The 16,354-nt window shown below is 42.2% G+C and overlaps 1 protein-coding gene across 1 annotated transcript in view; it reads right to left on the reverse strand.

Moving 5' to 3' along the window:
* Positions 1–11: 11 nt before the first annotated feature.
* Positions 12–16,354, reverse strand: part of dnah3 (dynein axonemal heavy chain 3) — a 35,426-nt gene continuing 19,083 nt past the window's right edge. The window contains exons 37-61 of the mRNA XM_064322225.1: positions 15,976–16,076; positions 15,788–15,893; positions 15,109–15,238; positions 14,086–14,322; positions 13,838–13,941; positions 13,414–13,708; positions 12,999–13,175; positions 12,352–12,475; positions 11,790–11,946; positions 11,558–11,701; positions 10,769–11,435; positions 10,496–10,661; positions 10,149–10,365; positions 8,932–9,114; positions 8,184–8,382; positions 5,863–8,004; positions 5,394–5,619; positions 4,989–5,233; positions 4,015–4,131; positions 3,715–3,872; positions 2,906–3,073; positions 2,539–2,681; positions 2,094–2,298; positions 998–1,135; positions 12–783 (exon numbers count right to left, since the gene is read on the reverse strand). Coding sequence (XP_064178295.1) covers positions 430–783; positions 998–1,135; positions 2,094–2,298; positions 2,539–2,681; positions 2,906–3,073; positions 3,715–3,872; positions 4,015–4,131; positions 4,989–5,233; positions 5,394–5,619; positions 5,863–8,004; positions 8,184–8,382; positions 8,932–9,114; positions 10,149–10,365; positions 10,496–10,661; positions 10,769–11,435; positions 11,558–11,701; positions 11,790–11,946; positions 12,352–12,475; positions 12,999–13,175; positions 13,414–13,708; positions 13,838–13,941; positions 14,086–14,322; positions 15,109–15,238; positions 15,788–15,893; positions 15,976–16,076 — 6,903 coding nt within the window. The 3' untranslated portion in view covers positions 12–429. The remainder of the gene's footprint in view (positions 784–997; positions 1,136–2,093; positions 2,299–2,538; positions 2,682–2,905; positions 3,074–3,714; positions 3,873–4,014; positions 4,132–4,988; positions 5,234–5,393; positions 5,620–5,862; positions 8,005–8,183; positions 8,383–8,931; positions 9,115–10,148; positions 10,366–10,495; positions 10,662–10,768; positions 11,436–11,557; positions 11,702–11,789; positions 11,947–12,351; positions 12,476–12,998; positions 13,176–13,413; positions 13,709–13,837; positions 13,942–14,085; positions 14,323–15,108; positions 15,239–15,787; positions 15,894–15,975; positions 16,077–16,354) is intronic.

Raw genomic sequence — 16,354 nt, forward strand, 5'->3', positions numbered from 1 at the left:
CCATTACCTGATGTAACTACTTTTCAATAAGACACTACGGACATTCCAAAATTGCACACCCAGTACTATGAAACACACTACTTGTAAATAATAGGATGTCAAAGAAATACCCTATTGATTTATTTATTTAGGTTTTAGTGACTTGCCAGTAAATCATTTAAACAAGCTAATGTAAACAGTATCACTGGCTTTAGTAACGAGAGGATTTGTTAACATAAAACAGATTTCTATTTAAACACCCCTAATCCAAAAAATCCTAACCTTTCTGAAACCCGCAGTATAAGATGATCATTCGTGCTATATAAGGTTTGGTGATTGTAATGTAGTGGTTTGTTGCTGCCAGTGTGCAATACAACAGCAAAGTAAAAGGTCTGTTTCCATGAGAACTGTGGGAAGGTGCTGTCTTCCGGGAACAGACAGAAGGGGAGCTCAGTCATCCAGCTGGCACAGGCAGGCCACGCCCCTGTTGATCCAGTGCTTCTGGGGCTTGTCTGACGGGAGCTCGATGGGGAGCACGTAGTTGGTGGAGTGGCCGGTGGTGGAGAGCGTGCCACGGCGGGCGCTGGTCTTGTAGACGGGGCAGACGTAGATATTCTCATGAAGGAACTTGGACATCTCTCCCGGCCTGAGCCAGATGATAGGAAGGGGGTCAAAAAGGATTTTGGGGTACGATTCCCCGATCACCATCTTCTCCCGGTCCCAGCGCGCGCCCTCCAGGAACAGCCCTTTGACGTAGGCCCCGTCCTCGGGTTTCTGTGCCATCTCGGTCTCCTGCTTGGTCACCTGACCGGACACAAAGTAGACACTACAACTGATCTCACTGAAAGCAAACTTCTTTACATAGACATTATGTAGGTGTTACTTTAGCAATCCCATAGCTTTAAATGTCAGATTAGTGTCCTGAATTGGATTTGATAGCCAAGTAAAAACGTTAATAAGCTTCTTTTGGTTGGCCAGGTAGAGGACATACTGTATACAAAAGGCAGGTTCATCTCACCTCAAATTCAAAGCCAATGTAATCAATCGGAACAGTGTATTTCCGCGCAAAATTCTGTGACACCCCTGTTAGGAAAGATTGTGTGAAGTAGAATCCGGAGAGCCAAAAGACATTGGGTGGTCCGTTGTCTATCCAGTCCTGTGAAACAGAAAAAGGGGACCACCTTATTTCATTATTGCCACCTTATTTCATTAACTAGTTATACATACAGCAACTAGCTAAAATAAAATTTGGTAAAATTGTTTCAAATTATAACCCGAGGTGTATAGACTTTTTTAGATAGTTTTGCTGTTATTTCATTAACATATCATTATATGTTCTATTCAATACTATTTCCTTTGACTCCAACTAACTATCCATCTTGACTAAATTTACTGAGATGTATTTGATAAATAAAAAATATAGGAAAAGTAGACTAATCTGGCTCAAGGAAACAGAAAAATAGAGTCCCACTTCACTAATTTGAACCTCACTGCTAAATAGATTTCTTTCTTGGAGTATCATTTATGGTGCTTGAAAAAAAGGGTATTACAATATAATTTCCTCTAAAGGGAAAATGTAACTAAAGTAGCAGATTGGTGTTTGTAAAGCTTAAAGTTTGTAATGCCTCAGAGATGTACAACTGAAAGGTAAGTCACAACAAATATCTTTAAATTGCTTTGCATGAATGAGTGGGCAGAGCATTTAAGTGATATCTGAAAACCAGCTTGTGGTAGAAGTCCTTTGTGAAAAATAGTGATAAACTGTAACTGACTAGTTCCTGGTTCGGTTTGTTTTCTACCAACTTTGTGCCAAATTGTCTGTTTGTCCAACAGAGTACTTGATCCTGCTCAGGCCAAATGTGTGGAATATGAATTCTAACTGTTGCTGTGCCTGGAGATATTCTGGCCATAATTTCATTTCAGTAGGTCAGGACTTAAAGACATAAAGACATCTTGATGACAGACACAGATTTATCATCTTACTGAACAGAATACTACTCATCTTTTTAACATTCTATTTAAAAAATTGAATCTCATAAATGTGAGGACTTTCTAATTGTTTACATATGGGAACAGCAATTTTCTACATTTTTCATAAGAATTGCATGGATTACCTGCAGGAAATGTAACCGAGCTAGGAAATCGGCCACGTAGCTGCCCAAAGGCTTCAGTGAAGGGTAGGACTTGGCTGCCCACATGGTGGGGACCTTTCCCACCAGCATGCTGTTGAAGACGTTCTCCAGCTCAGCCGACATCACCACCTGTCCTTTTAGCGCCTTGCCAATGTTTACCAGACTGCTGCGCACCACTTGAGTCAGTCTGCATGGAGACAATGGTGGTAGCCATCACTCAGCATAGAAAAAAGCAGTCGCCAAAGATCAGAACACACCAAGTCTAGCAGCAACTGATGTCCCTCACATACAAAAAATAAACCAAAAAAGGCAAAACGTTTCATAAATATGTACAGACATAAATACATGCATTTTTTAAAGCTAGAATCAAAGAACAAAGACTAGTTGTCTTTCAGTAATCCACTCCCTCTTTTTGTATGCAGCGTACCTGTTGAAGCGGATAAGCTCCTGTCTCAGCACTGTGTTCATGGACTCCTCATATACCACAGGATACTTTTCTATCACCATCAATATGTCAAAGTCAGCTGGTAATTTGGATAGGATGTCAGCTGCCAGTTCATCCACTATTTCCTGAATGTGTTCAGAATGAAAAGTTTGGCAGAAGCATTTTTACTGTTCATGAAACCTTAAAAAGCTTAATATCCCAAAGGAAACAGTGTTTACCACACGGCTGCTGCTATGAAACGAATATATATTTTTGTTCTGTTCCATCAATGAATTGAAACAATGTGGTCCAGAAATGTGTGCTCCCCGAATGCAGTCATCCTAATCTGTTTATATAAACACATCCTCACCTGGGGAGACTTGGCCCCACCTCCTGACTGTCTGGGTAATGTCAGCAGCACTCCACTCAGAAGCTGATTGGTCTCCTGGTTGTCCTTGGTGATGTCAGCATTGCTATGAAGTCCAAACACTCCAGGGTCAGCACTGATGGGCAGGTTTCTGATATAATCAATGTAGGTCTGAAACAGATAAAGATACAAAACATTTATATTAACAAAATCAATGAAAATGTATTTTTTAAAAGTGGACCCTTCTCTCTCTTATAGGTCATAGGTCTTGAGGAATGCACATTGATGGTAGCGCTTACATGATTGCTACTTTCCATATCTCTGGTGGTATTTTCTTGCCATTTTAAATGCACTATTGGAACTCTGGCTAAAAGCATCTGCTGTATGACTAAATTATAGATGGTATAACAAGAAAGTCACCCACATCTGCAATGTTATCAGAGAGCACTTCTTTAGGCCTTACAAAAAAGTATTCTATTTCAGTATTTGTAGTATTAAATATATATGATGAGCTCCATAATTTTTGGGGTAAAGACAATTTTTTCCTTTATTTGTACTCCACACACACTGTAGTATGGAATGTCTTAGAAACTAACTACTGGACGAATTTGGAATCAGTGGCGATCAGGCCATCTGCAAAAGACATCAGTAAGTGATGACAGGATGATTGTAAGAGCTGTGAATAAATCCCAAATTGTCCCAAAGCTTGACTAATGAGTCCTCATTCAGCATGTCTTAATTTAAATACTGACTGATCTCCCTTTTTTGATGAAACATTTGATTTACACGAAATGTAACGCAAATCAACTCACTTCATAGGGACCATGAAGAGGAACGTAGTACACGTCTCCCTCAGACAAGCGGTAGCCATCCTGCATCATCAAATCCCGGTTGTAGAAGATGGACAGCAGGGACAGCAGCAGCCGTCTGTCTTTGTCATCTGTGACTCGTCCTCCATAGTTACACTCCCCTGAAAAGATGAAAAACACAAAAAATCTCAGTGCAATTCAGAAAATCCATACAGTTCCACATATGCAGTTTGTTTTGTTTGATTGAACAAGTGGGTTTTCCTAACAAGGTGATAACACTGATGATGGTTCTCCGGAGCTCACCTGTTAGGTAAGACAGTGCCTCCAGAGGAACATCCTTATATTCATCAAGAAACATCTGGATTTGTCTCATGCTGATTCGAAGATCAGACTCATTGAATTCATAGGGGATGTTCCAACCTGAGGGCAACATAGGAAGTTTCTCAGTTTAGCAACTGGCTTTATTTTTTAAATAATTATTTATTTTTCAAGATTTTAAATATGACACATTTGACAGGCCATGGGACACAAGCCACAAAGAATGCAAAACACAAGACAGAACACAAGGCAAACAAATTAAGACATAGGGCTGACAATAAGACTGGGAATAAAGCACAACCATTGAGTGGGAAGGAAATAAAAGAAAGCAACCAAGCAAATAAACTTGCAAAAAGGTGAAAAGTAAAATAACAGCAAAAAAAGATGAAAACAAAAGGAAAATAATAAAACAACAATAAGAAGATGCATAAAATGCCAGGAGGTTTTCAAAAATGATTATGTAGTATGGCTTTGACAGTCAAAAGCACTGACTCTCAAAATGGCTTAATTCCTTCCAGACTTCCAGAGTCAAGTTGGAGTCACAACTCTGTTTCAGACCATAGACAATAGAAGTGATTGTGAGCAGAGTTCAAATAAATAATTTTTCATATAAATTGTATTTGAGAAATGACATATACATATTATGTACTCCTGAGGCAAAGCCTGTATGTAGCTCCTACAGAAATAAAGTATTTTAATCTCCTGAACAGACAATCAAGGGTTGCTTGTTAATCGTTATGTAAACACCATTTTACGAAGCCTAACTGCAAATTCTAGAATAAAAGAAATAGGGACAATGCAGAGATGTACTGGTTTCATTCACAAAAATCATACTTACCTGAAGCAATTCTCTGAATATTCTCAGTAACATAGGATGTGCAACTCTATTCCCAAACTGACTGAACTGTAATTTAACAACATTAATTAAACTATACTACCATAGCCAGATAAAGTCTTACCCAGAGGCCCAAAGTTCCTCCTCTCCTGAACCAAGGCATGGAAAAAGCACAGACCAAACAAGAGCTTCTGCCAGACCTCCTGCTGCTTGGAACTACAGAAGAAGGAGGGGTTTGAGATGGGGTCGTTGAGGTAGGAGCGGAGCAGGTTGGCACGAAGACCCTTCGGAGGCTCGTTGGTCATCTTGACTCCATTTTGCAGGATGCTGACAGGGAACTTGTCCGAGGGGTAACTGGTCAACCACAACCTGCAGGAGCAATATTATCAAAGAGCAATGATGTTACCAAATCAAATGTAGATAAATCTTGGCCCTCTGTTATATGAGATGACTGATATGATGTTTCTGAAGACAAGATATGCATTGACTGTGATAGTGTTGCAGCTCACAGCCATTCTCCCCCACTGACCTAAAGGTGGGACTGGTAGTCTCAGGGGTGATCATTTCCTCACAGATCTTCTCCAGGGCCGGCATCCAGCTGGTGGCAAGGTGGCAGTTCTGCAGCACCACCCAGGTACCATCTTTGACAGCCTGTTCAATCATTACAGCTGCAATAGGGCCTTGGCCCTGACCAAGGGAGATAGTCTGAATCTTGCTTCCTCCCATCTCCAAGTCATCAGCGAATTTAAGCAGACCTGAAACCCAAGCAAAAAGGAATCTGGTGAATCACAGAAGTTCACATGAAATATCTGTAATTATATGCAATAGGCATGGAATGAGAAGGATATTATTAAATTTAACTGAATACTATTTGCAACATGAAAGTAAATTTGTACAACAGAAAGACATTTCTGTGAAGTATTCTGAATTCCCTGATTGAAATAAACACAAACTGGGTATGGGTCAAAGTACCGATAAATGAAATACCAATGCCTGACCTGCAGTGGGATCAGATCCAGGAGAAAGCACAAAGATTAAAGGTGAGCAGCAGTTTGAGTCTTTGTAACTGCCTGCCAAGTCAAAGGTGGGTGGCTCAATGTAGGTCCTGCCCATCTTGTCTGTAATGAAGTCCTGAACAGCTGGAACCAGTTTATCAGGTCTGAAGCATCGCAGAATCACCATGCGATCCATCCCCTTTATGTCATTCCAGTTGTCTGGCAGCTGCTCTTTGTGGGGTTTTCCAGAGTCGTAGATCTGTTTCCACTTGGAAATGCTGTTTTGGACATGCTCATAAAGTCCGCTCAAGTTCTTCAGTTTGGATGCCCGCACTATCTCTGACCAGGACTTTTCTGACAACCATTCAGGGGCAGGGTTTGGGTAGGGATTGTCCAAGGCAATCCCCCCAGTCAAGAGGAAACGCCACACCATGTCGTCCACCTCACCTTTGCCCTGCATGATTCCGACAGTGAGGAGCAGGGAAAAGAGCAGCTTGTCTTTCTCAAAGAGCGAGCGACACACATTGTTGTATGTGCTGACTGTGAAGTGATCAACAATGTTCTTAATTCTAGTTTGGAGATCTTCATTCTTTAAGCTGTCAGCAATGGACTGGACATAGAGGTTCATAAACCAAGTTAGAGAGTACTGGTACATTGGTTCAATATTTGCAAGCTCTGAAATGCAGAAGAAGATAATAGAAGAATGCTCTGCCACAGGCCGGTACCCCATGCGAGTGTCATCAATCTCCTTTTCTGTAATACTGGCAATTTTCTGCTTTTCAGAAATCTCCTCTGACAGCACTTTGGAAGAAGACAGGACTTTGATGGCAGTCTCATCCTCCAGGATATTGCCTTCAGAAGAGGAAAGAATCTCCAGGATTTTGCTCTCAATCTCTTTCAGTTGCTTATTGTTAGCAGCACTCTCGATAATGAGCTGGTTCTTCTTCTCTTCCAGCTCAGGTTTCTCCTTAGCAGCCACAATCCCCAGAAGCTGGTCCTCCAAACCCAGTGGGGTGATCATAAAGTTCAGAAGGCACACTTTGACTGCAATCTCAGGCAGGTAGTGAGGGTTCCTGAGTCCAGTGGTCATATAGAAAAGGAAGTCTTTTGAATATTCCACAACATTCTCTCCCAGTCTCATATACTCTACCCCCTGCTGTTTAAATGTCTGCTTTAGCAGCACGGGCTCCAAAACAGCATCCAACTCTTCCCCTATGTTCTCCAGCAGGATGGGTGTGCCAAACTGGATGGCATTTTCCAAAGTTCTCACATAATTGCCATCTGAGAGCTTGATTACTGCAAGTTTATTAGCCTTCTCCATGTTTTTAATCCACTTGTTAGCCTGGCCCTGAGGGTCTATCATTAAAGGCCAGCGGCGGGAGTTGGACACTATGATGCCATTGTCTGTGGAGAAGGAGTCCACGGGCAGTCCAGCAATCTGCCATGCTCTAATCATCACAGGATTACCCAGAGTGTTGCTGAGTGTGAATTCTTCAGAGCATGGTACCTTCTTCTGCTGACATAGCATATGCCAGTCCTTTTGGCACTCCACACGGTAATCCACAGTGAAAGCCCCCAGATATGCCACCATGCCCGAGGAAATAAGCACGTCACCAGTGAGATTAGTATACCGGATCCCAAGCACCCGGGCGGCTTCCGTCCACCTGTCCTTCTCCCCGCCGAGTCCGCCTATCAGCTTCTCTGCTCGGATCAGCTTCTGCGAACACAGCTCAATGTTGTCTTCCAGTTCCTTCTTCTTTATGTTCATGGCTTCAAAGGTGTCATTCAGGGCCTGCAGCCGGTCCTCCACCTCCTTCAACTCTCCTCGCTTAACAGCCAGCATCGCCATTTGCACTGCCAGTTCTCCCTCCGCCCCCTTCAGGCGCTCCTTTTTGGGGGCTACTACCTTAGCCACGCGCTCATATACCTCCATCGCACGTACCCACTTGCACAGCCCTTCACAGGCCGATGACACATTTTTGATGATGGACGGCTGGAATTCTGGGTTGTCAATGAACCTATCTCTGATTTTTTTGATGTTGGCTGGTGGGATGTTGTCTTTATCAAATGCTTTCAGGTTTTCAAGGAACTTCATGTCACCAAGCAGCTTCTTAGATGACCCCCAGTAGTCCTCAATCATTTTTCCTGCATTGAAAAATAAAAAGCATGATCATTTATTGAAATTACTGTCTTAAATAATGAAATTATTTTTCAAAATGACAAGCAATTATAATCACAAGTCTATCCATTTATCTAAGAGTGCTCTGAATCTAATATTTTCAAAATAAATAATTTAATTATATCATCAAATGAATAAATCTTACCTGAGCCACCAGGGTCTGGCTTCCTTTCTGGTTTTATGCCCTTCATGACACAGATGGACTCCATGACCAGCTTGACTGGCCCAGGTGGGTTTTGCATGGATTTCACCACTGTTATGTCAGATGGTTTCAGGGTGTCCAGGGCTGACAGAGCAGCCTCTAGAGCAGGCATGGCCTCTGCTAAGTCACCCTCACATTCATCCTGAACACATCAGAGATAAAGAGAGAGAAAATGGTAAACCCATCAAGATAACAGTATACTCAACTATCAAGACCAGCAGGTCCACCTGAGATTTCAATTAATATATAACCAGCAACAAATCCAACAAATCCAAATTTTGATTACATTACATTACATGAATAAAGCAGACACTCCAGAGTGAGTAAGTGCATCCACCGCAGTTATTCAAGTAATGACCCCACACCTGGCTAATAACATTCTCTGACCAGTGAGTATAAGTGTGACATCAAGTACCCATTGGGACTACTCAGAGAGGTAACAGTCAAATCCCCAAATGTTGTGTGTAGTGGAGAGGTCTGGCATCCATGTAAGGTATAAAGATAGTTTTATGGTATGGTATATGGTGTAGAGCTGTTCTATTCACTGTCCAAAAGACTAGCACCAATCAGAAGTACCTGATTTCCAAGTAGAAACTGCAATGTGTATATAAAATGTTACTTTAATTACTTAGAGAGCACGTGGTTACAAAGCATGACAGGTTAGTGTTTCTTTCAGGCTCTGGGTTGGCACCTTGATGGCTTTGGCTGCTGCTGCTGCTTCATTGGCCACTTTCTCATCGGCAGACACCAGCTCCTTCTTAGCATCCACCTCCACTGTTTCCTTCTCAATTTTCACCATCATCTCGTCTGTCTCGGCTGATGTCTTTATCAGCTCTGGTTGCAGTGCTGTCAACTCCTGCTGCATCACAGACACCTGCACACCACGGGTATATGTTATTATTTACATGATCTCTTTAAGATTACGGCATGGCATCTTCTTACTTTTGTTCTTAATAACTTCCTATGAAAAACCAACGTCAGATTCATCGAAATATGGGCAGACTTCTGAGCATATCCTGGGCGTATCAGAGGATGAATGGCAATTGTGCCTGTTCATGTTGATTTGCATAAGGAAACAACCTATAGCAGTCCCATAAAAGGCATGCCAGCTGGTCATGGGCAAACATCAGCCATTCGTCGCTCATTGCAAACGTAGCTGCACCTCATATGTATGGTCCCTAAAGATGCGCTCTCTCCCCAAGGCACGGTTAGCCAAGTAATCCAAAAGCAACTAAAACGCTGGGTTTGGCTACGTGTTTGTGGGTCTTTATTAGATCATCATCAATTATCATAAATCAATTTTATCAATAAACAAAATTAATTACATGTGTTCTCAACAAGATTATTATCATAAAAAGAAACATCTTCTGCGTATGCTTCCATACACACACAAATTTGGATGTTAACAAAAAAACAAATTCATATAAGAAAAAAAAGAATGCCAAATGTTTGTGGAAGCATGTTCCATGTACAAGCTTATGTTTGTAAGCACAGCTAATAATCAAATTTGATCATATGCATGTTTCGTGAATGAGGCCCACTGTGTTTAGTACACCCCAATGTTTCAGAAACCTTAAAAAGCCATACTCAAAAGCAACACCACCCATATTTTCCCACAATTATGTTATCTCTCCACTGAAGCAAAATATATTACCATGGCATACCAAATGATACATACCACATGCCTGTTTGTGGTAATAATTTATGAATCATGAACTTAGGAATGTCTATGTAGAATTTATGAAGGTACGATGTAGGGCTTATGTTCATCAAGGAGTATTACAGGTCTTCTGTAGGACCATTCAGAGAACGTGTTACCGTTAATAGTGTTATCAGTAAAAACCATGAATAAATTATCTATTGACAACATCAGGTTGCTGATATTAAGTGAGAGCACTGCAAGACTACCTGAGAGGCAGCAAATTCCAGTTTCTGCAGGCCCACTATGTAGCGGTTCCTCACGGTGTCCACCTCCTGCCGTTTGAGGTTGAGCAGTGTCTTGAAGGTGAGAATGAGCTCCAGGTAGGAGGTTGGCGTCACGTAGTTATGTCTTCTGAGCCTAGAGAAGTATGCCTCTGAAAGCTGCCTCACACTCTCCTGGAAGATTTTGCACATTTCCACCACCCTGCAGCAGACAAAGAGCAGTCAAACCTTCAAGTCTAGCGACAGTGCAGTGGTTATTTTAGTCTTTCATGTACTGGACCAGCTACTTATAAGGGGCTCTGTGAGCTACAAAGCAGGAGTTTTCGACTAACTCTTTCCTGATGTTATCCTCCATCTCCACATCTTCCAGAAACTTATGAGCCACCATCTCTAGTGCGTCTGTGGGCCAGGCTTGGAACCAGTCAATGGTGCAGCAGTTGATGAGGGAGGGGAACATGCGCAGACGGTTCCTAAAGGCATCCCCAATTGGACTCATTGCTAAAACGACAAAAAAATGACTCAACATTTTAAACAAACAAATGCCTATATTGAATGGAAAGTAACATCAGTGTTTCTGGAAGGAGGCAGATTAGAGTGTGTGATACCTAGTACAATGTGCAGGTTGGCCTTGACACGGTCGATGAAGTAGTTGTACATGGAGAGGGGCGTTGCGTCAATCTTCTTGCCCTCCATGCGGGCAATGCCCTGCATTTTCTCTATGATTTCCGCACGCTCGTCTGCAGGGAAGATGTTCGGCACATCGCCAGTGTTGAGCAGCATGTTGGTATCCTCCACAAAAGCCTCATCCTTAATCTGGCTATCATTGAACAGGAAAACGGTGCTCTTTCCCTCGATGCCCGCCTTGAGCATGACCTTTTTCAGGTCGTCCCTCCAGTCCGGAATGCCGTAGTTCTTGGTCAGCTCTATCTGGAAGAGGTCGTACTCGTTGATGAAGGTCGCCAGCTTGGATGCGCTCTGTCGGCCCGAGCCACCGATGCCCACCAGCAGCAGGTGCCCGTTGTCTTGCTTCAGAACGCGGCAGATGCGTGAGATGTGCTCGATGGCAAACTTGAACATGACCAGGGACATGGGCGTTTTGCTAACATTGTTGAACTCGTCCAGGTAGTACTCCATCACCTCCATGAGTTGCTTCAGGTCCGTGATTTCGTCGTAGGCTTTGGCGTCTGAGTCAGGTTTGCCGTAGTCCCCGAAAAACAGGCTGCGAATGTTCTCATCTGTCACCTTCCCCGATGGGGAGAGATGGATCAGCAGCTATGGAGAGGTGGAAAGAAGCAGCGCTTGTTTTTATTATTTAACTACTACAAACCCATTCATCCTGTTCATGGAGAGACCAAAGGATATAAAGTATTTCGTCAATAAATTAAATTCCATACCTTGTCAATGCTCTGCTTGAAGAAGTCGGAGGTCCTTGCCTTCACAATTTCAAAGAACGTCTCTCTGTCATTGTTGTCAATGAGACGGTCATAGAAAACTCTGTAAACTTCATGGATCCACAATCTAATCAGTTTATCCCCCTCCTGTAAATAAACAGATACATAATCACATCCATTTACCTATTTTAAGTGAACAACACAAAAACAACACAAGTGTCACTCAGAGTCTTGCCTGAAGGTGGGTGTAGGGGCATAGCAGAACTCCACGGATGATCCTTGCAAAGTCCCTCAGGTTGAAGATATAGTGGGATTTGGAGGGTGTAGGAAGGAAACTTTCCATGGCATCCTTGTACACAGCCATGGTGGCCTGCACCATGATCTTACCAAGTCTTAAAAACAGGAAGACCATAAAGTTATTCACAGTGAAGCCCCTGTTAAGAAACATTTAATTTATGCTAGCTGAGGACAAACAGCAGCAGCTACATGCTAAAATACTGTGAAATATCTTTGTAAAAGTACAGTGCCAAAATTAAAACAGGCCATAAACTCATAATCCTCACTATACTTTAGTGACAGAAAGATGACCCACAGGTCTTAAAGGCACCAGTTGTTCCCAAGAAGATTGTGATTTGTAGTACTGCTCAATTAAAATATGATATGATGAAAGTTTAAAATAACAGTCATACTGAGTTTTGTCTTTCAGGCCCCTGAAGCCTGGAAATGTACTTTTTTCCTTTATTTTTCAGAGCCTGTTGAGTTTATGTCGGAGACATAGGTCTCAGTGACCTTCTCACCTAAAGAAGGTAGCATCAAATCCATTCCCAAAATGCCAGTCAGTGATGGATGTGAATATTTTGCTCAGAGTCTCATCATCGAAGGAGTCAATAGAAATTATGTTCAAATGTCGGGTGAAACGACCTTGAACAAGCAAACAGGTCATAAATATATTACATTTGAGCACCAAAATATTGTTTTCAGACAACATTGTCAGTACATTTACCAGACCTGTGGATTTCAACTCTTTCAAACAGTAGATATATTCAAATAAATACACTACAAAAGTAAATATTGTTTTAATATTCAAACTATATTATTATTCAGCAAAAACAAATGAAATTAACTTGCTGAATGCAAAAATTCAGATCATAGCAGAATGCATTGCAACTACTTAATTAATATTTAGTTAAATATATAAACACTTTAATAACAATGACCTTTTTGATACATATACATAATTCTTTATAATAAAGAATAGTAAACTTTTCACAAATAATATTTAAAAACTGAAACGCTCATTCTTAAGTAATAAAATTGACGACAGGATTTTGTATCTAAGACTACTGAGGTACATTACATTAAGGTTGATGTAATACTTTGTATTATAATCGTAATCGTAATGTAATTTCGAATGTAATTCACTTCTATTATTAGCATTTTTTACCTGTGATGTCATTCCTGCCACCACCAGGGGGACCCATTGCCGACACAAAGAGCACATCCACAATGTCCAGCCTGGAGGTGTCCGTGTCATACCAGTGTCTGTGGTCAATCCACTGCCTCAGAAGCTCTATGGGCGGTTGGGCACCATAAATCTCTTTTGCAGGCATGTTGAGGTCATCTGTAACAATAACAATTTAGATTTTGTCAATAAAGTAATGGATTGCTGTCTATCATTCACTTGAAAAAACACTGATATGTCAGACAAACATTATTAAGAAAAACACAGGGTCAGTTTCCTGCATTATTATTATTAATAACACACAATTTTTTGTGTTGACATGAGAAATTCAACAGCATCTGTTGAAGTTCAAACAAGTAAAAATTCAGTAATATGGGAATGTACACCAGGTCCTCACCTACATAGATCACACATTTCTTGCCCATAGGTGGGCCAAAAACCCCTTTCCTCCTGCGATCCAGCTTAGACATGATGATGTCCTGCGTTTGGTTGGCAGAGGTACGGGCTGAAAAGTTGATGCAGTTGGGGGTGTACTGCTCTTTGGGGAGCCGGAGCAGGAAGCTGTTGTTGATAATCGTCTTGCCCGTGCCGGTAGGCCCCACAAACAGCATGGGCACCTCGTGTGCCAGGTAGGTGCGCAGGAAGAACGACTGGCGTGCTGTCTCCATGGTGGGGATGATGAGGTCTGAAACCTGATGGGGAGATAGCGTCATATAAGGCAGCTGTGGCACAGTACAGACATAGGCTATTAAAAAGGTATTAGTGAGCAGAGCAGCCATGCCATTTTGTGAAGTGATAGTGAGACCCCCGGGTTGACTAACTTTGGCGCCAGCAGGAATGGTGGCCTCTTGTTTGGTGATGGAATCTGTCCATGTGTCCCACTGCCCTGATCCGTGCTTATGGAAGTAATAGTCATAGACGCTGCCTGTAGATCACAGAAATAAGATTGAAAACAATTATTTATTTTATTAATTATAAAAAATATTTCCTTTTTAGTAGCTGACGGCTGGAAACTAAAACAATTCTTGAATTTCAATTTTGCTACTATTAAATGGCTAAGGTCACTGACCTCTCTCAGGGAAGATGTTTTTCTTGGTCAGGTGGACGCTCTTGGGCCTGGGGTGGTTGTCATCCATGCCCATGATAAGGTTGCGGTAAAAGAAGTCAAACTTCTTGCGGCTGTCCCCGTTGATGGTGCCACCCAGGCTCCACACGACAGCGAACAGGAAGAGTCCCTGAAGCCACATTGTGACCTGCTGGCTGGACATGGGTTCTGTGTCGTTTGCTCCTGACTGTGCAATTTCATCTGCCAAAGAACACAGTTACAAAACTTGTATCAGCTGTCACTATTTCATTGGTCAAAAAAGTATTTAAAAAATGAGGTGACCCTTACAGACTATATATCAACAGATGCATTGTGTTATTTGAGACTTGCATTAACTCAGACATTCCCCTCATTAAGGGCATACTATGCAGAATTTTTACCTTGAAAATATTATAAAATAGGCATTTTAAGGCATATCTAAGATGCACTGGAAATTTCTGTCTTTATGCACTTCAAGGTAATTTCGCCAAATTTGTGCACCTTTACCTGTATTTGTTATTCTAATATGTGTTTGGGACGTTTCAGGGTATGGCGCTGTTTTCTGGTTGGGGAGAGCTGGGTGTGGCTGCAGAGCTAGCTATCAAAGAAGTCCAGATATAGCAAAGTAAAAAGACAAGCAGACAAGGCTCTTTCAAGAACTATTTAACCTTGGAATTGTTTTTCCTCGGTGGTGGCAGCTGAAGTTAGCCGAAGGGATTAAAAGCGACGCTACATTAGGTGGGAAAACTTAGTCGGCTGGGGTTTAAGACAGAGGAGGAGATTTCTTTGACTGTAAACACAGGCTAAGAAATCCTGGATAGTATGCCTTCAACAGAACAGCTGTGGACACTATATCATTCTTATTATGCCCCGTTTTTATGGACCACTGGAATTGCCTAGTTTGTGTTCCACTAGTACAAAGTATACTTGTATGTGTAAGTATATAAGGTGACCTCCCATATTCGCCTGCAGGGAAACAGTCCTTCCTCACAGATAGCTGCGACTCACCCAGGAGACAGCTGTAGAGTCGCATCATGCTATAAGCCAGATGGATGGGAGAGGTCTGCACCAAGAAGCGGCACTCCCTGTAAATGAAGTCCAGGCAGGGGTCGATCAGCCAGTTGAACATGTCGTCAATCTGCAGGAAGAAGCATCACATGCAACATGCTCACATCAGCACTGGGTCAAGACCTGCTAGCAGAGCAGGCTCTCTGCTCCTGCGGATGAAGCAGTGTGGTATTACTGTGCTTCAGCTGGAGGACTGCAGAGTAAGGCAACAGCTAGCTGAAGGTCAAAATCCCAAATGGAAAACACCCTAACAGAAAGAAGCTCCATGAAGTTGTATGGCAGAAAAAATGTGATCATTTATCAATTGTTTTTGTTACACATTGCTGTACTTTTACTATGCTGTAAGAAACCTTGTTTGTGCTTCTTTCATTCTTGAGATGTTAACCTCAGCTGAGGCTCAGACTATTATGCTTGTGGTCTGTGATTACATGACCTTTCTCTTGCAGGTACGACTGCTTCGACTTCCACACTTACAAGTAGTGCCTCGAACGTCTTTTTAAGTAGGTGTAATAGGCGCATCAATAACAGCATATAAATAGTCATTCAACACCCCGTGCAAGTACAATCACAAATTCATTATGGAACTTGCTGAGTCAGTAGTGTGTGTGTGCTTACTCACCAGCTCCCTGTGCTCATCGCTCAGGGACTCCGGCAGGGTGTCCATGTAAGAATCCTTAAGAGGGGCCCAGCCCAGCTGATGTGGCTCCATGTATATCATACCGCACCTTAGATAAAAAAGACAGCGGTGTCACTGAGGCCCCTGTGGCGCTCTCACTTGTGTCCTATGGTGTGCGCTGCTCCCCTCACCTACTGACAGTGGCTGGGGAGGCTTGCTCCAGATCGGCAGGCTCAAAGATCATGCTCATCTTGTTGCTCATTTGGATGATCTCACCACTCATCAGACACAGCTAGGGGAACAAGAGGGCACTGAGTGACTTGAAGTCCACTTCAACATGACTTCTAAGCATGGCTCTTAGGATAAACACCTCACCAAACAAGGTGTGCGTTTTTCACTTTGGATGACTCTTAGGATAGCCGTGGTTAACAAAGCTTAGGATTTAGCATTATGGTTAGTTCAATCCCGACAAGCTAAATATGCACTAGCGACTGAGCTCTTGTTCAAACTCATGTTTGGGTATAGCAGCCATCATTTCTCTTTGTCTGCATTTCACCTGCACTGCTGGCT

This window comes from Anguilla rostrata, chromosome 2 (assembly GCF_018555375.3).
Source record: "Anguilla rostrata isolate EN2019 chromosome 2, ASM1855537v3, whole genome shotgun sequence".
In the NCBI taxonomy this organism is placed as follows: Eukaryota; Metazoa; Chordata; class Actinopteri; order Anguilliformes; family Anguillidae; genus Anguilla; species Anguilla rostrata.